This window comes from Phalacrocorax carbo, chromosome 3, assembly GCF_963921805.1.
Source record: "Phalacrocorax carbo chromosome 3, bPhaCar2.1, whole genome shotgun sequence".
In the NCBI taxonomy this organism is placed as follows: Eukaryota; Metazoa; Chordata; class Aves; order Suliformes; family Phalacrocoracidae; genus Phalacrocorax; species Phalacrocorax carbo.
In genome coordinates this window covers 95124543-95151285 of record NC_087515.1, presented here as the reverse complement: position 1 = coordinate 95151285, position 26743 = coordinate 95124543, and the positions used below count along the sequence as shown (strand labels likewise).

The window sequence follows — 26743 nt, the reverse complement described above, 5'->3', positions numbered from 1 at the left end:
ACAATTGTTAGAAGTTACAGAGGAGCATGTAGATGAGGAAGCACTGTGCATGGGTGCCCATACATTATAAAGAGTTATATAAACCTTCACTAGTTTAGCATTAAAAACCTACGCAAATTAGCTCATATTTTTGGGTGTCAAATACTTCAGACTTCTTTAAGGTGCATGACTGACAATTGGTACCCTTGGAAGAAATAGTTAATTGAAAAGCCCATCCATTACTTTGTAGCCTTTCCTCTTATGAAAAGCATGATGAGGGCACTTTTCCAGGCTGTAAAAGACAGTGGTTCAGATCTCAAGTCAATACCCATGCCACATGCTGTAGGATAATCTGTAAAGTTACTCCATCTCTGTTACTAATGTTAGTAGAACTTTGCACTAAATATTCCAAAAAACATTTAGGCAGAACTGTGTCAGAAGCAGCCATTGAGGAGAATGCACTTAGAAATACCTGGCACCATTAAAGACATGCTCCCAAAGCAGTGGTTCAGCTCCTGCTCTGAAATGGGTGAAACCTGGTTTTGACCTGACTTCCCTCATTCCAGGTGGACATGCTAATTAGACAGTTCTTGATGGAATGGAGAGCACAACTTCTTACTCTGGTGTACCTGTTAAGGAAATGCAGCAAAAAAAAAAAAAAACCATCACAGGATTGGTTCAGGAAAACAGTCACCACAAAAAACCCTGCCTAATCTTTGTAAAGATCCTTTGTCACACATCATGATGTGTGACAGACCGTCTCTGAGACGAGAGGTACTCAAAACCCTTACTTCTGGAAACACAGAGTATGAGAAAAGTTTTTGAGATGAAACTGACAGAGAGCTGTGGAAACATGAACATGGCAATGCAATAGAAACAATGTAATAATTAGTAGAAAATATTTTGATAGCTTTTTCCTACAGATTTTCCTTTTTGTGAGCATGATGCAGGAAGGTAAAACTTAGGTATTTTAGGGAGTTTTCCTGTTTGTTATACACTAAGAGCCTTGCTAAATCAAGAGCAAGAATCCCATCCTATGTTTTACTTTTAAAAATAGAATTGGAAGTAGTTATGTACTACTAAGTTAATTGTAGTCTGTTGTCTAGAAATAGGATAAGGATTTATAGCAATCTTTTTAGTCCCACTTTCCAAGCTCACTTAAAAGTTACACAGTATACAAAACGAGTATTAACGGTGTATTAGATGAAGAGAACACAAAATCTAGTATGCTGGTCAAAAATTTCTAGACTGCTCAGTTGCTGATATCCCTAAAATTGATTCAGTTTTAACCGAATCCTGTTCAGGCTCATTTCAGTGATACAAAGTATGTCTATGTTCACTTCTACTGCATCTACTCCCTTAAGTATCTATTTTTAAATTCTGATATTCACCTGAACTGTTTTCAAGGAAGACTAAAAGCATGGGAAGGTGAAGTTTCCAACCTGAGAACAGACAAAATAGCAACCCTGTCCATATGTTGCCCTACTCATGATCTCCAGAAATGCAAAGGCATAAATTAATTTAATCTATATCCAGAAACTTTTTTTATTTTTGGAACTTATTTTTTCCCTCCTTTTTAACCAAGGCTACTGAAAGAGCACGAATTTCTGTAAATGCAAAGTGAAATTATTCCTTTTAGTACAGTGTCAGGTGGAAGATAGTACTCACCTGTTAAGCTAGACAAGAAACTTCTGAAGCAGGCAGTTTTCCAGGAAAATAATTAACGATCCCTTAATCCAGTCACCAATCTTGTGCGGTATACTTTGAGAATGGTGTTCTAACTTCAGTGAGACAGTAATTTTAAACAACAGATGCACATGCAAATAGTAATTCCATTTATTGTGGAAACACGGAAGACACAATATAGCTTTAACATACTCCCACTGAACAACTACTGATTTAAACTGAACTTCACACTGTTTATTGTGGAAATGCTGCAGACACAAACATAGATTTAAATACGGTTCCACCATCAGAGAACATGACACTTCAAGGAAGGTCAAAACAAAATGGCTCTTAAAGCTAAAAAGAAGAGGCAGATGCCATTTCCTAGAAATGAAGGAAGGTAGGCTCCACTGGAGCAGCTTTAGTACTGGGCTTTTCTTTTGGATTGGTGGTAAATGGAAAACCCAGGGCCCAGTGATTTTTCTTTTTTACCTAACTGCTCCAATCCAGGAATCTTTGGCACAGGAATTTTCCTTTGCATCGTGACTACAAGATTATTCAGCCATTTGTTCTTACCAAGGCCACTGTTTTCATAGACTTCATGTAATCCTACTGTGTGGCATTTAATTGCATGTTGTGCAAAGTATGCTCTTGAGTGTCAAATTCTATGTTGATAGGAGACTAACAGCATCAGGTTATTGCACTAGTTCTTTTTTACTCTACTTTTATCTGGCTAACAAACAATGCTGTTAGAGAAGAGAACTGATTTTCTGCATTATTCCCTACACTGGCCTTATTTTATTGCATTTGCACCAACAAGACGACAAATATATCTACATACAAGAGTTTCAAAAGAATTCCACTGCATTGATTTCGAGACAAAAAATGAACTGCCAACCTGAAAGTTATTTTAAGATAAGCACACAGATACTCTATTTCTAGTTCATTCTTGCACACTGCCTAGATTTAAACCAGAGTTGCACTGCTTCTTCTTTGCACAGATGAATAAAAATAAGGCCTATTTAAAAAACCTGCACTACAGAGAACTGTAACGCATGGCATATTCTGTCAGTCACAACAGTACATTTTACTTCCTTGCTGCTTGTATCAATTGTGAAGCTGTATTCATGAAACAGGGAATGTTTATATATTGAAAACTTGTGCGTAAAATAGAATAAAACCATTTGTGCATTTCTTAGGCATCAATTAAAACACTGACAAAATAAAAGCATTATAAAAGATTGTAGAAAACTAGAGCTTTTCTAGACTTTTAAACAGCAAAAAACCTATCAATCTCATAATGGAAATCAACACACTTTTTCAGGTACAGTTTTTTGCATGCCATTCCTCCTTACAGTGCTACATAATCACTTTGCTTTTTTCCTCTCATTTCAGTATCAACAAGCATCTGCCTACACATTAATTCAGAAAATATTCATTAAAAACTGGAAAGAATTGGAGCCTAGCACACAGATTTAAAATGTTGTCTCTGATCATATATTTGAGAACAAGTCCTAGCATGAAACTATTATATTTAATATAAGTAGTTTCTTGTTAGGAAATAGTACACCTATGCTGTCAAATGATTTTTCAGTACAAAAGATATACAGATAAAACAGTTTAACTGAAAAGCTCTGAAGACTCCTAGGCATCAGTAGGGAAGGCACTTTTCCGGTCACAGAATTCTAGCACACTGGGATTCAGCACAGCTTTGGTATTTCAACATCTCCTTCAGTTTCTGTGCAAGTGATATCCACTGACTGCCCAGTCCTGAACTTCTCCACTTGCAAATAATGCAAAGAAAATTGCTCCAAATAGATTAATAGAAGCAGCAATATAGAAAACAGTCTGCCATTCTCCCACAGTATTCTGTCAAAAGGGGGAAATTAAAAAAACCACAGTCAATTTGCAGCTCCACACAACAAAAAGTAATTTTAAAACCAACGCTATATGCCTTGCCTATTTAAATGTACATGCTATTCAGCATGATTTCATAGCAACGTAAAAGCATTATAAACATAAAAGAACAAATCGTCAGTATAGTCAACTTCAGTCTAATACTACAGCTTACACAGATAGTCCTGTTAGAATTGCATTAGACTATCTGGACCAGTTTATCATCTGGGATGCAGAAGCTTCATATAAAAATTCACATTTGCACAAAGGCTACAAAAACTCACAGAGAATGTTACTGGAAGGGGAAACTCCTCCTTGCTTTCAAGTCAGGTGATCCAAGAACTGAAGTACTCTGTACTATGCAGTAAGCTATTCTTAATGACTACTAAGTGGATATTCCAGAATCATAAGCTTTTTAGCCCAAACAAGGTACCTATCTTCACTCAGCTTTCAAGAGGAATCATATAAACTCTGGTAGTTAAGCAAGGCCTTAAGACATGGGTCTTAACCACCCATGTCAATGGGTGTCAACCATGTTGACCTGGTTGTTGACTAATGTCAACCACAAAGAACTTTGGTTTGTTTTTGTTTTTTCTTCTTTTCAAATAAAGAAGTAATACCTTAAATACCTTAGATGCCTTAAAACCAGTAAATGATATTACTACAAAAACTGAATAATACCAGAACAGTGCATGAGTACAGGGAGAAAAACCCAAACCAACAAAAAAAAAATCTCACTTAAGATGCCTGGAAGAACTAATTGATTTTGGTTCATGTATTAATATTTTCATGGTATTTAAGGAAATAATTGGAGTGATCACCAACTCTAAAAATTCAACTCTATCAATAAACTTACTCCTCTTCCTTTCTTAAAAAATTTTAGAATAATTGATATAATTGATTAAAAAAACCCAACAAACAACACAAAACAAAACCCCAAACAACTCCTTGTTCCCTTTTTCTACTCCAAATCACCCTTTGGTTAAACTATCTTGGTAATCAAATCTAACACTGTTCAAGTTAGGTGTCTTGTGAAACTAACACAGCTTAGAATGGCCTAATCGTGTGATGTACACACAAAGGGATGCATTATAAAAAAACCCACACATTTGAATCTAGTTTCTCACTCATCTGACAAATGCTGACATTAAAACTCAACACCTCACAAGAGACTGTTTAAAATAAAAACACAAACTTGTCTTAATTTGCTAAAAAATACCACAATTGTCTCATTTTAACAGAGTTTTACTGTGAGAAAACCACTGATTTTATTCCTAGAGAATATAAGGGGTGAGCCACTAAAATTCTGAAGTCCTACACAGGTTTGATTTTACCTTTATATTCCTGATCAGAATCAGAAGAATAAAGGCTAGGAATTAAGTCATTCACAGCAATGGAACAGTACAACTTACATGTATAACCCAGATTTCATTTAATGTCTGCAGACTTGAGAAGACAGAGTTTCCATTCAATGGAGATAAAAATACAACAACTGAAAAAATAGTAAGCAGACTTACATTATGAGTGAGGTTCTTGGCGATAACTGGCCCCACCATTCCTGGGATAGTAGCAAAAGAATTTGTGATCCCAAGAAGAATTCCAGCATACCTGCAAGAGAAATTGTTCATGCTGCGTATTAACTTATCCTGCTTATCGGTTATGGGAACAATTTTGCCTAACCTGATCACACAGGCCTCATCTTGATCACACAGACAAATCAAAACACAATTATTCCAGTGGGAATGGCTTGCTTTTATTCTAGTAACAACTCACTGACAATTAGATTCATAGATTTTTTAGGGACACGGTTTAGTGGTCTACCTGGCAGTGCTAGGTGAACAGTTGGATTCAACGGTCCTAAAGGTCCTTTCCAACCTAAATGATTCTACAATTCTATATGTCTATTTTTCCAAAGCCTAGTTACGGAGTTTAACCTAAATTACTCATGGCTTTGCTCAGAATCCATAATCCAAACCCACATCCCCTTTGCTAAGCTGTAACCAGACTGTCTGGAATGGATCCATCAGAGAAGTTAGAAAAGAAACATTGCATGCCTTGAAGTTGAAAGACAACAAGGAGTATGACACAGTGCTGTTTGGCAACAGAAGGAGTTGGTTCAGGTACCATTGCTAAAAAGTGTCTGCCAAGAAGGCAGTATCACCAGTGCGGATGGATATGCCGACTCGCACTACAGAGTGTATGTCCCAAAGACCTGAGTTCAGAGCACTGCAGCAGTCCTTCCCTTCAGCTTTCTGTGGGTCAAGGCCAATGGGAAATGGGTATGACATATCCAGTTCTGCTGGTTGCTGCTCCTGCAGCTCCATTCTGAGGCTCCCTGTTCCAAGAATGTGGTGCTCTGTCACACACACGTGTATGCATATGCCCCCATGACCATAACAGCTTTCTGGGAAAAGCTGGTAACTTGCTTAATATCCGAGTCTCAGCACTTAAAGATCTAGGCAATTAAAGATCTGTCTCACAGGAGTGTTGCAATACTGAAAGATCATGTTTGAAACTGTACAAGCACAGACTTGTGAGAGAGATTGAAGAGAAATAAGAGCTAGACATTCTACAGCAAAGCTCAACCTTCCAACCACCAGAGCACAGATCCCTGCAGTTCAGATTTTCAAGGTGGATTTCCTGGTTGAAGAATCATACAAAATACTAATAGTTGCATTTAACCACAGGAGAAAGCAATTCTTTCCCAGTGATCATTTTAGGCTGTTTAGCAGAGTGAAATTATGACCTCACTGATTTTTAACATAACAGAAGTGTAATTTCATCTCTAAAGAGATGCATAGCTTTGGCATTTTATTTACCAAAACAGGAGAATTCAACCATACAGCACTGTTACAAAAGGCTGTGATATGTCCAACGATCCAGTACAATGATATTAGAGAAACGCGTTTTTTCCTGAAAAAGAGAATCAATTACCTAGCCTACTAGTTGATTTTTTTTCTTGGAAGTCAACATCACGTATCAGTTTAAAGCATGGCGATGTACTTCAGACTGAGCTCCAATGCCTTAATTAAAACAATCCTTATTTCTTATAAATGTAGCGTGTAGTCGTCTTATCTTGGAAGCTTTATGAAGCTGAATGTGAAAGTGTGAAAGTTTTCCCTTAAGCAGATAAGCACATACAGCAAAACTCCATCTAAAGCATTTAAGTAGAACCAAATGAATTTTGTCTTCAACATGTTTAAGCACTGCAATAATGCTAACACACACTTTCAAAACTAAACATAGTTTAATAGTTACCCTGGTTGCCGAAGATCTTTGGCAATCATTTGCTGGCTACATGCCTCGGGTTATGCCCAGTGTTTCTGACATGGGTTGCATTCTTGATAACACTCGCTGTTTGATGCAGATAACTGCTATGCCACTCCCTCAGCCCAGCAGAGACTCCCATATGAAATGGGAAAGCAAGAAGTGACACGTCTGTAGGGCAAGACTAATAGTAAGCTGTTGGTCAGGTTCTTATGGCATAATGGGGATAACTGAATCGACTTGCAGAGCAGTTAAGTAGTAAAATCAAGAATAAAAAACCATATATGTGAAGTGTTTAGTGTACAACAGAACCAGGGGATATTACGATGGTTCATGGTAAAGCAATACTAAAAACTGTAATCATGGCAACATATTGATGTAGATTTAAAAAGCTAGAATAGAATAAATTTTCTCCACAAGAACAATCTTGTCTCCCTCCTGTCCCTGACCCCCCACAATTCAATACACTGATGGCATAATAAATACACATAATAAATACCCAAAACACATAGAAGATACTGTTATTCCTTCAGTATCAGTATTTTCACTCCCTTTTTCCTGTGAATATAATAATTATTTCTTTGGTATAATGCAAGTTTTAGTTGCAACAAAGGACCCTTTACTATGCTAGTCAGCATACTTTTAACCAATTAAGATGGGTATTTATGTGCATTTTAAAACTTCCTCGAATTGCTTCTGGTTATTCTAATATCTTTCAGTAAAATAAAAAAAAAACCAAACAAACCATTGAGCTCTGGGTAAACTCTTAACAGAGGTTTTCTTCACAATTTTATGCAGACCCTGTTTTCCAATTTCTACAGTTATGTCAAGCATTTCCTTGAAATTGTGAGTGTCTGCCGTGGCCATTTCATCCAACAAAGTTCAGACAGTTGCAAGAAGTTAAGTAGAGGGGAAAAAAAAGGCTTCTTTTTCCTCTCATCTTAGATGGTTTTGTATTTCTGTATTTGAAAATTTTTTTTTTCTATGACCTTTGTTACAAGAACATGCCCTTTTCCTTCTTTGTCTCTATTTGGACAGATTTACCCTGAATTAAAGCATGCATGTGCTGAATAGAAAATAACTGATTTCAATAAAACAGCATCCACCCTGACCATGTTCCCATACAGGAAAGTTTTCCCGCACATGCAGCCATTCGTCCCTAGAGGCAATGCCAGGCCAAAGTTCCTGAACTATCAGCAAGACACCTGCCTCTCCCACCCTCATAATCAGTATGCTCCCTTCAGCCCCTCTGAGAGGAAAGAAGGGCTAGAGGAACTTGTATGGTTTAAATGCAAAGAGAATGAAAGCAGGACTTTGTTGAGGGTAGGAAGAATAGAATGGGATTTGGTCAGAGGTATCAGTAGCAGTTCATGTGGTGAATCTAATTACACCTGCTGACATATATCAGCATCACACCACATAATTTTTTTTATTGTGGCTTTTTCAACACCTAAAATACTCTGTATACTGTCATGCAAATTCACTCTTGAAATAAACACATTAGAAACGAAAAGAGAAGTATCTTTCAAATTAGAAAATACACACAACATCCTAGTTCTGGAGACCTCAGCTGTCACCTGCATACAGAAGTTCCTTGCACATATGCCTCACAGAGGCACACGCGGCAGTTGCTCAATTTCCTTTTTCCTGTGACAGCTCTGTTGCACTCAATGGACAGGATGAATTGTAGTCACTTAATGAGCATCATTTAATATTTTCTTTCACTTTACTTGCTCAATGCATGGACCCAAGCCTTACTTTCTGCATGCTATTCAGCTGTTTCAAGTAGAATTTTAATAATCCCAAGCACTTTCCAGTAGAAGTCTTCATGATACCAGTTTATTTTCACAACACTCTTGAGAGATGGAGATGACAACGTGAAACCCATCCTATAGACAGGAAACAAAAACACGGGCCAAGAATCTATGTGCCTACTAGATGCTTGATTTGAGATCTTCAGGATCTCATTCTAAGAGTATTTGACATCACTCTTCGAAGCACAGCTCCACTGACTTCTCTCTGCACTCTGAGTAATAGCATTTTGCAAAACAGAACTTAATAGTTTGAAGAGACGTACAAAACCAAGCAATAAATCAGATAGGCCTCAATTAATCCCACTGGACCCAACATTAGCTTCTCAGCTGAGACGTTTAAGTTTGGGCTCCAGCTGTTGCAGACTCGTGTTGCATATTATCATAGCCTGAACTAGCTTCAAGGAGTTCCCATCACTCTTCATAACTAAAGAACTCCTAAGAGTCCAGATTCCTAAATCCAGAGGCTATGAACATGGTCGGCACAGATGATGGCACTAGAGTCTGATCCAACTGACTTACCATATGCAAACTCTGTGACAGAGCACTGAAAGGACTCAATTCCCAAGAGCAATGTTCAGCTGCCTTAAACACAACCCTTTTTTTCTGCTGTAATGCCCTGTCTCAGCCGTTATGTGGTCTATAACTACTACAGCTATGAGGTAGAGCGTTTAGGAATGAATGCCAGTCTCCCTTTCTATACAACGCTAAGCCATTTCTAGAACAGGATCCATCCTGTGCACCGAGTGAAGAAAAGGTCCTGTGCAGTGAAATGTTACAATGATGACACAAAGACTGATTTGTGATGCACAGAGAAAAGGAGGCAAATCAAAACTGCACAGATGTCCATGTTCTGCTATTAAGTAACTTACAGTAGTATGTCTTTTGATATGAATGCTTATGTTTTGTATTTTCAGACACAGAGACATAAAAAAAGTAACTTCAACTCCTAGCCAACCTTTGACATTTTTAGGAAACTATCTGTTGTAGTTCTGCAAAGCTAAACTGGAAACAGAATTTGCATAATGGCCCCATAATACTCCAGATGTACTGCCTTAACTACATCTTCTAAATTTGTAATTCTACCTGATTTAAAACAAAATGCATCACAGAAGCTATTATTCTTACATTGATATTCAATTCATAGAACAAGCTGTTTATAGCTGGCCACTGACACCTTCCCTCTTGCTTGCTACCTAACCTCACCTGCCAGGATTAACTGGGCTCCCACTATTTCACATCCATCTGTTAAGTCAAAACTTGTCTATCATCATGGACATAACCACCATCCTTCCAATTGTTACAGCTTGGACACCATCTTCAATTTAGGCCTGAGGGCTCCCATATAAGGTGTCTAGATCATAAGAATTTTTTTCTAGGTAACATTTCTACAAAATGTTTTATTCCCCTCTTTGCTTACATTCAAACTCTTTTCATTTTACACATTAGTACAGATACACTGTCTTCTTCAGTCGTAAAGTCGTTTGACCTTGCTCATACTAAGTGCCACTGCAAACAGGTAAATGAATGACAAAGCAAAGTAATTGACTTTTAGCAGTGCAAAGAATGCTTATGTAGACTTTCAAAAGAATACACCTACATTCATGCTCTTCAGGAAACTGACATATCTGTCAGATTCTGAATTTGTAACACACTGGAGAAATTACAGCCTGAAGTTTAACTTTCTATTCTTAAAAGTCATTTAAGAGCAATTGTACATATCTGATTTGTCACTTACTGGTGGTAACAGGCCACCTACTTATAACAAGATTTTGATACCAGTGTATAGAATGTTTTTCAAACAGTGCTTAAAACTGTAAATCTGAGTCACTGTTGGTGTTTACATGCCAGGTCTGTACAGCACATGGTCCACAGCTAAATCTCCCAGGCACTCCAGAAATAAAAAAAAAAAATAAAGTGGTCATAAATGTATCACATGCATTAACAATAGCTTCAGCAATACTTACGAAGGTGCTATGTCCAGATGGTTGATGCTGTAGCCAGACGTACAAAATCCCCCTAATGTTGTTGATATGGTCACGAATGCAACAGCCAGTGCATAGTTGCAGCCTATGAATCCAGCTGCTACTAAGAACACCGCAGGTCCAATCATCCCTTTAAGACAGAAATATTAGAATCAATGGACTTTTAACATGAGAGACATTAAGAGGTGCTAAGCTGTGTATACATTTTCCATACAGCTTCCACCACCACCTAGCGTACAGAATCCAGCACTACACCACATGCACTACAGCGGGCCTCAAAGAAAGAGCAGATGGGTTGCAAACCTGTTGCTGCCTCAGGAAACCGTAGCCAGATCAGAAAAATCCCACTCTAGCTGCAAAGAACAAACTTCAACTAGATATAAAAAATAACAAAAATCAACAGATACTGAAAGTGACTTCAAAAATTAATTTTATTTATTGTTACAAAAATAATAGAAGCTGCACCGACACTGGTAGGTGAACAGTACACTGCAAAGAAATTCTGTCCATTTAAATCTCCAGGCTTCAGGAACTAACGCTGACTTCTGCAGTAAAAAAAGTAGAGCTAGAGGGGATCGTACAAATACATACGTGTGTATGTATATATATGCGCATATTTCTCCTGCAGGCACCCTCTAGAATGAGTTTTATTTCACGTTTACAAGCTCTGAATGTCTGGTATATCTATACTGGAGCCTGCTGTACAATTTAGAGAACACAGGCTAGCTTTAGAGATGTTACATCAGGTACTGGAAACAGCTTAGCAGCCATCATGATCTAGTGCATGCTGTTTCCTGTCTGCAGGCAAATTTGGTACCCATTTCACAGTACCAGAACCCATTTACATGACCCCATCATGATCTCTATAGACAGCTCCAAGTACATGCTTTTGCTGATGAAGCCAACCTAACAGTCCTGCTCTTCCTAACACAACAGCATGTTTCCCCCTCAGTTGTACATAGTTGGGTGTGAGGCCCTGCAGTAAACTGGATCCCCCAAATGGTGTAGGGTTCAAATAAAAAAATTTTAAAACAAAACAAAAAACAACAACAAAACAAACAAACAACCACAAAAACTGAGGGTTTATTATAAGAGCTGCTTTAAAAAAAAACAATTGAATCAGCAGAATTGAGAAGGCAGTAAGGATGGGCATATATCAAGAAGGCTGCAACTTATGTGAATCCTGTGCCTAATCTCTTTCCTTACCCCACCCCACTCCTTCTTTCCCTTGCCCCCTCTTTTAATCAGCAGTCAACTTCTTTCTAAATATAGCCTTTTATGTATATCCATTAAAACCTGATCTTGTTGATCTCTTGGTGATCTCAGGTCATCTCTCCTTCCAATCAGTCAAGACCATTTTGAATTCTGTTTGGTCTTCCTACCCTGGTAGCAACTGTAAATTTTGCAAATGCATTTGTATTCTGTTACTTAGGTCTTAAAACACTGAACAATACAGGGCTGGGAATAGGCTCTTGCAGAGAAATATCCCACCTCAGTTTGAGAAAGCCATTCACAAGGTATCATTCTGTCAAGCAATTACCACCACTGTAATGGTGATTCTACCTGATCATTTATTTAATCAGTTTGCTTGTAAGAATGATGTATCTTGACCTAACAAAGCTTTTGGCAACCTCCTATAATTCTCTTATCCAATAGGCCTACTTTTTAATGGAAAAAGATAGGATTTACTCTTGACAAATTAACATACAAATAAAGCTGCTCCTCTCAGGCCATGCACAATCTCACAGCAGAATGTCACACTACTCTCCCTAAACAGATTTCTCCCAGATTGGTATTATGATGCATTCCAAACAGAGATGATACTTGAACCTACCTATTAGGGTAAAACATTTGCGAACACAAACAGTGGACAAGCTCTTTTTTTCCCGTAAATAATCAGCAATTTGCCCAGATAGAATTATACATAACCAGCAGCCAAAATAAGGTAGGGCAGATAGAAAACCATTCTGTTAAGGAGATAAAAAAATTAGACAGTTAGCACTGAAATGACAATTCAGTATGCTGAAAAATCACTTGTGCTGAAGCATTAACAGAGACTGAACCAGAGGTGTCAAAACCATCCATCCACATAACTATTGCTGGTACTACTATAACAGAGAAACCTAGGCAAAACATTTTGAAGTTACTAATGTGTAAACCCTCCACTGCGTGACTTAATCCGTAACTGCCAATGCAGCCAGACCAAAAACTCAAAGGTTTAAAGCAGCAACTGGGTTCTGGAAAAAGAAAGCTGTACATGAAAGTATCTTGTGGACATTAATCTGATCATGCAAGTTTCCAGAAATGCCAATTTCAAGTAGGACAGGCTATCAAGTGAGTTACTAAAGTAAGTGGAAGCTGTAAATATTATTCTGAATTTTGAAAGCTATATGGAATTTCAGGGTCTTGTACTACTAGAACTCTTCAGTGTTACATTATCCCATTTCTGTGTGCTGAAACATCTGATGCTGGCTGTAATCAGATACAAATACAGAATTAGGACTTTCATCAGGTGCAGGCTGGACATCCTATGATCCCAAAGCAAAGTTATTACTCAGGACCTGACATATCTTACACCAAAGTCACCTGCTAGTTCCCATTACTTTAAACAAGAACTGTTTAGAGACTTCTGTCTGCTTCTGCATGTTTTTCTGATGGGGGAAACAAAAGGTACTACTAAGCTGCATAAGTTTACAGCCTTTCCATACAATTATTGATAGTTACTGATAATGGAGCTATAATTTGACCTTATCTGTGATTAAAAAGAGGTATTTGGATAGCTGTTGGATAGAAACACTCTAACGTTTATACACTATTATAAAATGTATATTTGTCAAAGCAGCAGCAAAAACTTCCCCAGGAAATTTAATTTGAAATTAGTCCAGAAACACACCCCTACCTGAAAGCTACTCTGTCAGCACTCAGACATGCTGCCTGTTGGTTTTCAATGATCAGCTTTCAAAAACAGTAAGTAAAATTTTGAAAAATAGAAGATAGTCTCAGTAATAAAAAAAAAAACAACCCACCTTCTTTTGAAGCACTGTTCAAAGACATAGCATTATTTTTAACCAATCCCTTTATTATAGGATGCAAACTGGTGGGCTACACAGTAGCAAATGTATAATATTTTAAACAGTAAAGCAATTTCCATCTAAATGTGTGGCAACAAAGTTAGTCCAACACTATTATGCAAGGTTTTTATTTTTTCTTTTGTTTTTTTTTGTTAAGATGTTCACAACAGTCAGTAGTCTAAGTCGTTCCAAAAAGAAGAAACATAACCCAGAGACATAGGAAACCATTTCACAGCAGAAGCTGTTAGCGTTTAATGCAACAGCGTTTCACAAAACACATGCAGTCGAGGGCTATTGTACCTAATGACTTCCATAGGTATTTATGCTGGCATTCCGTCAAGAGGCATAATAAGGAACCCAACCAGCAACTTCATCTAGTTGTTTCCAGTGATTTTGCAGCTTGCCCTACTGCAACCTTCTCTTCTAACACTGAGACTCCCCATCCCTTCCTCAAGATCGCTGGCATCACCTCTTTCTTGCATGGCACGCATATTCAGTTTGCTCTAAACCAGACTTGTGTTAAACCAGGAAAAGACTATGCTAAACCTCTTGAAATTTCTGAGCACCTTTTTACTTGAGCTGTATCTGCTTCTTCAGGTAAAATATACTGTCACTGAAACTTTCTCATTACAGAAAGACCAGTACAGTCAAATAATTGTTATAAATAGGAATGTTCCACCCCCCACCTCAATAATCTTTCCCTAATAAATAATTTCATTTTTAAAATTTTCCTTGAAAAGCATTATTTCTGGACCTTAAGTCTACGGTTTTGTTTCACCCTACTTAACCTATTAAAAATAAGAAAAAAAAAAAAAGAGGTATTTTACCTCTGTTGCTCATTGAGGAAAGGAAAGGAAAGTGACAATTTGGAAAGGGATCCAATCAGACTGAAGCTTCCCCCTTCTCTTTCTGCCCCCTCCAAATACTTTCAAAAAATGTCACTTGTCCAATGATTTCCTTAGTTTTATGTTTTCTTTTTTAACTGGAAATGTTCTCCTTTATGAGTGAGCAAAGAAGTAGTAGATAGTACTTCTGAAACCATAAAACAAGCTATAAAATCTGAAGCGATCATATAAACCATAACAGAAAAATATTTTTATAGTTATTGTTTTTAATCAGAGCAGTTAAAAACTGCTTTCGAAAGCTAGCATAAAGCTAAATATCAAGTAAGTCCTGGAAAAAAGAGGAAATTACAAGGCAGGCAACATTTTTGATGCATCCACTTAATTGTGGGGATTTATGTTACCATTTCCCAGCTACACATTTACATTCCAAGGTTCTTAAATAGGTTCCTCTATTCTAAACGGCAGGGAAGAACTCTGATTTTCATTTCCTTAATTCAGAAGCAAGTGACTATATTTTTATTTATCTCACCTCTTGTGCATCAAACCGCAGGATCTCCTTCATGTATGTGGGCAACAGTGTAAGAAGTGTATAGAAAGTCCAATTATAAGAGAAGTGTGCCACAACAATAGCCCAGAGTGGAATGGATGCTAGTATAGGTGTCCAGGGAACAGACTTCTGTGTAGAAAGCTAGCAAGCAGGAGGCAGAGAAAAAGGGAAGAGAGAATGATCAGGACATCGACATGAGCATTTATTAAATACAGTGTTTTGATCCTGCCCAAAACTATGCTGATCATTCATTCTGAAGGGCACAAAATGAGTCTCAGTCAATAGATGCAAGTCATCAGCGATGAATGAATTACTGTGTTCAGTTCTGAAGGTATACTAATGTATATTACTGCTGTGTTTACTATTGCAAAGTAAATCAATTACTATTACGCTTTGTAATCAGAATTTCAAAAAGTATGCCTATCCTTGTTGAGAATTGTTGCTTCCTGCTTTTACTATAAATGATTAAATATTAAGTCACCCCTCATGTGTGTGTTTAGCTGAATCTTTCCTACTCAAACCCAGATATTATCTTTGGCCTCTCAGCCAGCTTCACAGGTTGTAAATATACATCCCCAGTCACAGGAATAAACTCCTATGTGCACTTTAGGAACCGGCTCATTAGCATTTTCAAAATGTTTTCTCCAGAAAGAGTAACCTCTTTCTTACTCTAGAAGACACACTGAAAAAAGAAGTTGTAAAATGTTGTATTGCAAATTTTGAAGACATTATACAGGCCTGGATCTAGTTTAAAGAGAAGTGATAAACTCAAGCTTGTTATTTAAAAAGCACCGCAACAATGTCTGTGGCAAAAGGCATTATTACAAATGCTTTGTTTGATTACAGATTGTTTCTTAATTATACAACTGCACTGTATTTTTAATTTTTGGTTTGACAAATTCTGCCTCTGTCTCAGAATACAGATGTTTTTCTAGGCATCAACAGAGCATGATGCTTAATGACAATATTTGTGGTTTATGTTCTTACTTAAGTATGACTATACCAAAGTCCTGTACCTGATCTTTTAGAGAAGAGAGTATATATTCTCTTTCAGCATGCGAAATGCTCCTGTGAGTGTCTGGTGTATCACTAACCAACCACATCCAGAAGAAGAACCATAATACACCGAGTGCACCTATTGTTGGGAAAAGAAGTGTAAAGAGATAGAAATAAAAACATAAGCAATTATATCGAGTGAATAAGACTCTCAGATGATTTAGTGAGATATTTTTTCCAAATACTCTAATATAATTTTAATGAACATTATTTTTCTATCTACTCGCAAACAGTAGTTCCCCAAAGTGGCTTAACAATGCACACTTAGAGGTAATAAACAATAAAGAGGCCTAAACAGGACAATGGGTTTCTTGTGGGGTATTTTGTTTTGGGTTTCACCCCCCCCTTCTTCCTCCTCTTGGAAGTGCCTCATACAGCAAGAAAGTTGCATACACATACATATTGTATTTTTATCAGTCACATGGAACAGCCACAGAGGATGTGGTTCACGCAAAGGAAATAAAAATTCACATTAAGTTTAATCACAAAAAAATACTTTATGCACACTCACAGAATATCACTACATACAGCTTAACTGATTTACTAATCCTCCTTTTCTTTTTTAAGCCAAGCCCCTGAACTGTAATTTGAAAAAGGTAGATTCTCAATAGTCAGTCCAAATCAACTATTTTCTTTAACATTGTAACTTATTTCATTCTGTCCAATTCTTTGTTTTGAAGCCTTTTTACTTCTACAAAAATTGGAGGTGGTTTTGTTGAGGAAAGTGTAACCCTCATCTCTTATTCCAAGCCTCCCCTCCCCATGCAGAATATGAAATGGCTCAGACATGTAAACAGACCTATAAAAAGCACTGGTTAAATCTATGACATCCTGTTAGAAAATATTTTCTGTGTTTGAGCTTCTTCTAGAACATAGCTCACAGTAAGCATGCTATGCCTTGCATTTTGGGCATTCGTTCAGGGTTCCTGTGACTGCTGGAGAGATTTTTCCACACAGTTTACATTTAAAGCCGCAGTAACTTCTCACATGTTCTTTCATTCAGAAGAAAAGTTTGTTCCTGGGATTAAAGTTATTAAGTCAATTTCACACTTCAAATAAGAAATTTCAGCCTGTTGCTTCCAAGTGGCAGGAGAGTTAAGAGCATTTGACTCGTACCAGCTTTTATCCAACTCAGATACAGCTTTGCTCATTGGAAGCAAGGCTTACGTAGCCACACACAGGAATCTACTTAGCTTTAAATATCTCTAATTTCCCAGGAGGAATAAAATAGCAACCTTACATGTCAAAATTGTTTTAAAAACTTACTTTAAGTTTTATTATATACCGTCCCTTTCAAAAATAATATTGATTGTACTTTTAATAATGAAAAAACCCCCACTTACCAAATATGTAAAAGACATAAACCCAGCTCATATAGTAACAAATTAAACCAGATAGTGGTAGAGAGACAACAGTTCCCAGCTGTGCACCTACCAGAAAAAAGCAAAACAAAGTTACTTTATTGTACTTTTCTGTAATATATCATGCAGAAAAGATTTGTCACCACCACTAGAGGGCTGCCATTTCACCTTAAAGAAACACAGACATAATAGCCTGCTTTGGCAGCTCCAAGTAAATGGAGTCACAAAGCCCTAAGCATCCAAAATTGCAAGCAAAAAGCAACAGAAGACAAGTATTCATGGCACATTCATCTCCAATAAAGTGATGGCTCTAGTACATCCAAAACAATGCAAATTAGTCAACTGGCATTGCTGCAAAACAAGAGAGAACTGACCACAGTACAATTAAGGACTGGGAAGGGAGAAATATTCTGACTTGATACAATCAATTTCCATTTCTCATAACTCCTACTAGCTCCACAGAAGCAGGAATGCTAGAAACAAGAGCTGGAAGGCATCCATATAACCAGCAGGTTCAAATCCCATGGTCCCTGAATTCATAGCATCATAGCATTCATAGCATCAGGCAAGAAAGAAAGGAAAGATGAGCAGATTCCAGTTCAGATACAAGCCTAGAGCAGGAAAGAATTATTCTTGAGTTTATAAGTCAATATACATTTTGTAAAGGATGGCAGGTTTCCCCCACCTCCCCAAATCTAAATCAGAAACCCAACCCATGTTATTTACGTACTTAGGAACTCCACTAGTGATAAACAGTAGATAACTAAATGTTAGTTATACTATCACTTCTCTAAACCTAATCTCAACTCAGAAAACATTAGATTATGTTGATACACTGGCTGCTTAGATTCCATCTTCACGGAAACAGTAATTTTTATTTGAGGCAGAAAGCTTCAACCATGAACACCACCACCACATACTTCATGCAAAATATAAATCAAAATAACACCCACATAGAACGTCTATCATATGTTCTCTTAGAAAATCAACAGGATCGTGATTAAATAAACCATAGACCACATGACTGCCAACCCTGAAAATGTGGGGAAAACAAAACCTGCTAAGTTTACGCACCATGCCTTATCCACCCACAACTGCTAGCAATTGGCAGTTCAAGGCCACAGCCTCTTCTCACTAGTATACTAGCATATAGATTCACAAGATACAAAAGGACAGTTTAAGAGCTCCCAATTGTTAAATGCAGTAGATGTCAATCCCAACTCTGTGCTCTCTCCTTAACTGGTGTGTCAGCTGTCACACGAAGACTTCTTTTAAAGCAGATTTAATTCACTAACATGGCAGAAAACAGACACGAAAAAAGAGAAGTAGCTTTCTGCTGCATTAGGTTGAAGTGGCTCATGGAAGGGTCTTGTGTGCTGTTTCAGACACTCATAAGGACAGAATGAGACATTTGGTTAGGAAGGAAGTGAGGAAATGTGAGGAACAAAGGACTAAGGCTTCATTCCTGTTGGCACAAGTGAGCTGCTAGACTGGCTTAGCTGCTTGAGAAATTGTAGTCACAGTTTACATGGTATAGCCCTGTCTTCCTGATGAAGCCCAAGTTGAACAAGAAAGCTGTAATGTAATTAATACTAGCATGAGTGATCAAAACAAACTATTGCTTCATTAAGTGAATGCAAAATTTGTCATCCTCAAAGAAATAATATCAATTTTGACTAGTAAACTTAGAAAGCTACATTTTTCACCTGCCCCATAATACTGCATCAAGCAATGTGACTGAAAAATAAACCCCTAAAACAGATGAAGGCTCAGTGGAGATGGGCAAGAGCAATGTGTCCATGAAGCTCAGGGAATAATACAGGGTGTGACTGACCGCAGCTGCCGCAAAGAAAGCTGACTTTATCTCAACACAAAGGGGACCAGATACTGGCCTTTGTTTTAGATAAACAGCTATGTCAGTTGAGTGGATCAGCTGACTATATCAACTCTTGAGTGGATCAGCTGGTGGTGTAAATGTTTCTTCCTGAATTCATTAAAAGTGTGACTGTTTGCCTGAGTTAGCCAGACCAGCATGAGGGGAGTGAATACATGGCTCAGCACAACATGAAGTATAAAAACTAAACAACTAACAACAGAATTTCCAAGAGAACAACAGACTGGAGTTGCCTTCAACCCATGTATTCCTTCCTGGTGACCAGGGATTCCAGTAATGAAAATGTGTATTACAATTACTCTATTTTGCTAAGTGTTAACTTATATTTGTACTGTGCTTTCAGTATATTTTGTATCACTCTGCTAAATCACAAATCCTGTGTAACATCAAATATCTTTGAATAAGTAAATTTTATATCAAATATTACACCTTCCATGCATAGAAAATCTGAAATAATCTGGTTGGGGAGTACTGGACTCTGACAAGGAGCTCTTGCAGCAATACCTGGGACCTTGGACATTTTCTTCCTTGAGTTCTTCCAAAAACGCTTCCAAAAAAACCCCAAAACCCAACAAAACACACACCTCTATCCCTGTGATTCTGCACCAGCTTTCTTGTTCCAAATACTGAATCTCCTTGACTTACAGTATCTTCTATTAATCAGCTTCACAGTAACTCTTTGCACCACTTTATACCAAAGTTACTCTGAAGTTTATACTTAGTTGCAGATCAATACCTTTTCTCAGGGTTATAAGAGCCATGAATTATGAAGATAATGAATGCAAAGCAAAATTTAATTCAATGTTATGCTTTCCAGATTAAATGCTGATTAAAATTTGTAACATAAATCCCTTTGATTTAAGTCAATCCTCTCTGTTACTGCAGTAAAAATGTATAATCCCGTTATCAGCGTGGGAACTTCTCACCTGCATATGAAATACTAAGGAGCTTGCTGCGTTCCAGTGGAGGAGCCCAGGAAGACCACATCGAATGCATAGCTGGGAAGGTAACACCCTAGAAAATAACATTTCGTTCTGTTGAAATGCGACAGTTTTAGAACTCCCTTCAACTTTGAATGTTTCAGATCATAATTCATTAAAAAGCAGTAGTACAATCTGTTAGTTTCTTGCTTAGCAAGAAACCACTGTAAAAAAGTGTGCAAGGCATGACAGTAAGTAGGCAGAATGAATTTCTCCTGCTTTTGGTTCTGTATATACTGGAAAAGCTGCAAGAGCTCCTGGTTTCTGACAAATGAGAAGGGATAATTCTAGCTTTGTCTCAAGTGTCCTTACAAATAAAACCTTTTTCTTATTTGAAAAGCTTAGGCTAAAACACAGGGCAAACTTTTTAATTATTAAAAAAAAATTAAAATGCAGCTACTCAAAATGAAACAGTCCATATCCAGCGTACAACACCCATGGGGTCTAATCACTACAATTTATTAATAATTTATTCAGATACATTTTCACGTTACATAGAGAAAAAGGATTACCTCTCCCAGTCCTTCCAAGGCTCTGACAGCTATGAGGTAGCCAACTCCCAGATTTGCTGCTAAGGGAGTAAGCAAGGTGAATACAGAAGTACCAAAGACGCCAAACCCCAATAACATCTTCCCTCCAATTCTGCTTGCAAGATATCCTCCTGGAATCTGAGTAATGATATAGCCATAGAAAAAAGAGCCAAGGATCCATCCCTGAGTATCAGCGTCCCAAGAATACTTTTCCCCCTAAAAAAAAAAAACAACACCCAAACACCAAAATGCAGTAAGTTCAAAATAGTAGTTTCTCTGAACATATTTTATATAACTCTGATCCATCATTTAGTCCTTTAACCTAAATTACCAATCTTTCACGGCCTCCTCCCTTTGGTATCCTTCCTTTACACACATCTATACTACAACTTTGATTGCATGGAAAGCTAATTCAGGTAGTTTACAGTCTGTCCAGACATATCTAGCCCAAGCTTGAAAATCATCACATTGTGAAATGTAAGCGCTTGGGCAGTTATCCCTTTTTAAGTTCTAAGCAGCTTGGGTTAGGTGACACAGGCACAGACTACGTAGTCTCCATGAGCATGTATCCCACTTCTGTATCACAGTGCGGACATTCTGTCATGCTCCAGAAAATGGCTTTTCCTGCAGAAAATGTATGGACAGAAAAGCAAACAAGGAGATGCAGATGCTTAAATTTAATATTAAGAAAGCGAGCAGCCAAGGCCAGGTGGAAGAAGAGGATAAGCACAGCAGTAGGAAGATGAGTTTAGTCAACAAATAAAACCAAATATGATCAAAATAAGGAGCCTGAAGCTATAAAGGAAGTTAGCAAGAAGTCATGAACTGTTGCCCAATAAAGTGGTTTTGAAGTTTGGGATCACTTCCAAAGCCCAATTTATGAGCATCTAACAAAGCAGCATACATTTCACAGAAATGATGAGACAGAATCTTCTTCCCATAAGGTTCACAGCTATAATTTGCTTGTAATAAATAATAAATGACCTCTAAACAAGCAAACAAAATGAAGGCTGGAAGATGGCAAGAGTGCTTGGTAATAAACTTCAATTACAAGGTGAGATCTATGCAAGTCCAAATTCTGGTCAGTTAATAAATGTGATTTTTCAAGATTATTGGAAGGGAAGGCAGAGATAAAGGGTATAAAGACAAGAATCATGATCTGGGAAAAAGATCAAAGAAGTAAGGAGAAAAATATTACATGTTAATTTGTAATGAAATTTCATGCCATTGAGACTGTACAAAGAACAGGCAAATACAGACAGTGATGTGAGCTCTGACGCAGATGTAACAGTAACAGTTGATCACCTGCATATAAAACAGTGAGTCATGATAGATCTGCAAGGTCAGATTAGCCAATTTGTAAGGAATAGCACAGAAAGGATGTACATAAATAAAAACCTGACCCTAGCACAGCACTTCTAAATTAGCCAGTCATTTAAGGCTTTTATTTTTCAGAACAGCCTTAAAAGAACCACTGAAAAGGCCATCTGGTAAAAAGCAGCCTGCTCTCTTGCCACCTAAGCATGAGTCATCAACCACAGGCTTCTGTAAAGAGACTTTTACATGCCACATTACAGGACAATATGTTTGAGACCTCACCGTTGTGTTGCGAGGAACATTTATGGTGGAGGAATGCTCTGGGCACACATTGGAAGTTGTATTCTTTGCTAAGCTTGTGTTAGGTTCTACCATATCCACCAGAGCAACGCTTAGGTTCACACGTAATGCGTACAGGAGGAAGAACCCAAAAAAGGCCAGTAGTGCTAGATTGTAGCGAGCTGAGCAGCATGCAGGGACTGAAACGAGAGTAAATGAAAAATTGTTTTAACAGAACCTAACAAAATAAGAACAACTGACAAGGAGTTTTCACTAATAATCTCAGAAATTTATGGGTAAAAAAAAAAATAGGCAAGAAAACAAGCTAATTGTTCTAGTCTTAAGGGGTGTGTTCAATAGGGGTAAAGGCTGAGTGTGGTGGAGGGGTAGGGGGAAGAAAGCCCACTTTTCTACTGATGTACAAATCAAGTGTAATTCTGGTTTAGACAACTGGTAGCTACTCGCACATGTGCAGGGGCTGCAGTGGAAGTGCCATGTGTGGTCTGCAGAAATGGATTTAGAAACATTGTTTCAAACATCCTCTACAAAATACAGTAGTATTTATTCAAAGTAGAACTTAACACTAAAAAAAACCCCAAGATTAGCGTGAAGCCTGTCATATACGTAACAACAGTTCAAGAAAAACAGAGACTCTTAAAGTAGTGTTAAAGAAGTCATTGAGATTCCAGGCTGTTTTCTAAGACAAGTTTTCCTTCTCTAAGTTTGCTTATAAAGGAATATGCATTTGCTGACCTCTGTCAAACAGAGAGAACTAGCAGAAAGGGGAACGGCAAACACTGCTGTGGCACTGTGAAACAGCAAGTTTCCTAGTTGCCTAGTATGCCCCTCTTCCATAGTCTCCATACAACAATGATGTGACAAAGGTGCTTTAGATTCAGCATAAAAACTGTGTTGTAGCATAAACTGCTGACAGAGTCGACTTAAAACCCAGACACCAGACTTTGTACTGTAATAGTTATTGATCCCCTTCTACAGTAGTAGACAGCAGCACTTGGCAGAGATTGTTCATCAGTACCAAGAGATTCAGATCAGAGTTACGCTGTAACTTGGCCAGCACATCACCAGTGTCAATAAATTTTGCATCTATACAAAATATAGTTTACAGCTCTGCAGACATTCTTTATGAACTGGGAATTCCTGAAACCACTGAGCAGAAATAACAAATTGTTGAGAAACTATTTGAAAAATCTGCTGAATTTACAAATAGTTAGTTAGGAGGTGGAGTTTCCCACCCTTGTGAGGAAACTATGGCACTAATGGAAAATTTTATAACCTGAACGTCTGAAACTCTGGGAGGGTTGAGGATCAGCACCTGCAGATATTACATCAGTCTACAGTGATCTTATCTTTCTCTGTCTATTCAGAATTCAAATTATCTATGGACAACAGGATTGACTGGAGCTTCATCTGCAACTGCAGTATGTCTCTCAACTGGATTCTCTGATCTGCAGTAAGAAGCAAAAAGCATGCCCTGGGGACAAGCTATCTAAAGACTCTCCCCTTACCAGTAACTTCCTTGGAACAAGGAATGAGCCTATACCATTTTGTCTTTTTCAGTGGGGGCACCAACAGAGCCTTTCCATAAGACTGTATTTTTCATGAAAGTTGTAGACCTTTCCCATTTTTGAAGTCTCTAACCCCAACCAGCTTTATGTGAAGTTCATTATGGCTACACAAGTTGTTAAAATGACATGGAGAGGCTGCATTTGTTATGTTTCACTTAGTAAATGAGTAATAATGAGGTTACTGTGCAAATACGTGAAATGTCTTCCAGACCTGCGGTAATTGCAAGTCTTGCCCCAGCAGCATTTGAAAAAGGCATATCTGACTTTTAAATGACATGAAGGAGAGCAGCCAATATTTTATTGCTTACTTTAAAAACAATAAGCACAAAGAGTAGGAAGTGCTTACTGCACAAACACAAGTCAAGCAGCTTCATTGTTCTTTATTGTTGTTTAAAAAGCAATTTGCCTTAAGTAGAAAGTGTGTAGTCATGTAATTTATAACAATGAATATAATTACAAGTAAAGCTATCTAACTTTTTTACTGCCTGTATTTGCTGGGGTTAGACAATAATAACAGAAGGCTGAATATTACACTGATGAAGTAACCCTTCCTTGGGTGGAAATGCAGATTAACTGGAACATCCATTACTCTTCCTCTGAAAGCCTCTTACTGGTATACACCTTGTCCGGAGAGCAAGCTCCACAAAACAGATGTGCTTAAGATCATTAACATCAGGTTTTTCTGAACTGTAAATCGTTTATAATAAAAATCTAGCAGACATGTAGATCTGCGAGTCTGAAACAAATGGCTGCTGAATTATTGCTCCCCTGTCTTTCCATCTGAAAATATTAGACCAAGTTAACAGAACAGAAGATTCGAGAAGATTCCAGATGCGTTTCAGTCACCCTCCTCTTCAGGAGATTGCCATAATCAGAGACACAGACATTTACCAGCCCCACCTCCCCACCCGCCAAAGTTTAAGGCAGCTAACCATGATGTTCAAGGTCTTACCTTGATTGGTAGTCTTGGGTTCTACATCTAGCGTTAATTCTGATTTTAGGGGCATGTTTTCTAAGGCTGTAGTTATAACTGAACAAGATTCTTAAACTGCAGTTAAAAAAATAGGTCTGTGCTGCAAATTGCAGGGCAGTTAAAGGAAGTTGCTCTTCTGCTGTATTTCTCCTTGTGGGTGAGGTGAACCACCTCAGCTGGATCATGATGCATTGTGCAAATTTAAGAATGTATTGCTTCAATAACCAACTCAAATTTCTCTCTTTCTGGCACTTTTAAGCATTTGTTAGCAGCCCCTCTTGCTTCAGATATACATTTCCCAAGTAGGTTAGAGTATTTTTGCACAGCATACTGCAGAAACTCAAAATCTTACTTTACTCTTTATAGTTTGCCTGTTATGGGAAACCGAACAGCACAGACAACCCTTCACACGCATCAGCTCTCTTGTTAAGCCCTGACCCCGTCACGATCCTCCTCTCCTATAATTATCTTCGTGCTTCTTCCGCCTTCATTCCTTTCTGTGCTGCCATAACAAGCCTTACTCAAACTCTGCCTTAAAACAAAATTCTCCCATAATCTCGGTGGACCCCAGAAATCACTAGATAGCAGGGATTTAAGCCAGAATTTAATAGCGGGCATTTCAACAGGAATTACCCACTTGTGTCACTGAAGAGACACGGAGCCAAGGGCAGGTATTGACAGGTGAATTAAGTAACCGGGCTGCAGGCCTGCTCCCCGCCGGCAGCGCTGAGGACAGAGCCCCGGCTCCCCTCAGGACGCAGGGCCCCGTTCCAGCTAACGCTCTCTGACACCGCCGCGCCCTCAGGATCGAGGGCATCTAACGGCGCGTGGCGGCCGTTACCCTGACAGGGGGCCCGAGCAGCAGCGGCGGCGGCGGGTGAGGCACCGGCCGCCGCGGGAGGATCGGGGCCCCGCGGCTCCATGGCAACGCGACGCCGCCTCAGACAGGGCGCGTCGCGGCGCTGCGCCGCCGGGGAAGCACCGCGGCCCGGCCCTCCCCCCCGGGATTCGCGGCCCCGCAGCGAGGCGGGAGCCCTGCTGGGCACGGCAGCTGCCCCCGGTGCCGCCTCTCGCCCCTCTCACCCGCGTCAGGCTGGGGCTCCTTCAGCAGCGGGGTGCGGTCCTCTCTCTCCTCGGTCTCCATCTCGCTGCCAGCCAGGCCGCGCAGTGCGCCCAGAGCCAAACCGCCGGCCGCCACCGCTGAGAGGACGGGGAGCCCGGCTGGCCGCCGCCCCACCGCCCGCCCCGCTCTGCCCCGCCGGCGCCGGGCAGCGGCAGCTGCGGCCCCCGGCGGTCATGTGACGAGCGCTAGCAGGCGGAAACAGCCTCAGCCGCAGCGCAGCGGCCCTGCCCTTCGCAGCCATCTTTAGTGAGGGCAGAGGCCCGCCCATCTACAGCGGCGAGGCGGCCGCTCCCGCTTTCCCTCCCACGGGGCGGGGCTAACTGACTGACTGGCTGACTGACGGACGGAGGCAGTGACAGGAGGCCGGGCTGCGGGTGTCGCTGTGCGGCCTGTGCGTTTCGAGCTTTGCTGTGGTACAGACGCTTGGCTTGCATGCCGCAGAGCAGGCCGAGCAAGGTTGCTCGTCGAGGGCTCCGTGGCAGGGCGGCGGGCAGCTGTGGTACCGCAGCCATGCATGGCTGCGCGGGAGTGGAGGGCGGCTTCTCGGTGCAGGTGAACTGTGGCAGCCATGTCCGAAC

At 39.2% G+C, this 26743-nt stretch overlaps 1 protein-coding gene across 3 annotated transcripts; it reads right to left on the bottom strand.

The window, feature by feature from the left end:
* Positions 1–1791: 1791 nt before the first annotated feature.
* Positions 1792–26405, bottom strand: SLC17A5 (solute carrier family 17 member 5). Of its 3 annotated transcripts, none has more exons than XM_064447808.1 (11): positions 26126–26405; positions 22487–22683; positions 20870–21025; positions 20304–20391; positions 17466–17552; positions 16083–16201; positions 15049–15207; positions 12438–12570; positions 10586–10733; positions 5058–5148; positions 1792–3513 (listed from the first exon to the last, which is right to left on the bottom strand). In XM_064447808.1, exons 1-11 carry the CDS (start codon positions 26184–26186, stop codon positions 3376–3378), a joined length of 1377 nt encoding a protein of 458 aa, XP_064303878.1. In that variant the 5' UTR covers positions 26187–26405; the 3' UTR covers positions 1792–3375. The 3 variants fall into 3 exon arrangements, with proteins under 3 accessions (XP_064303878.1, XP_064303877.1, XP_009506069.1); XM_064447807.1 differs by having other exon boundaries at positions 20870–21103; positions 26126–26403; XM_009507774.2 differs by lacking the exon at positions 26126–26405 and adding an exon at positions 25022–25773 and having other exon boundaries at positions 20870–21103.
* Positions 26406–26743: the final 338 nt, after the last annotated feature.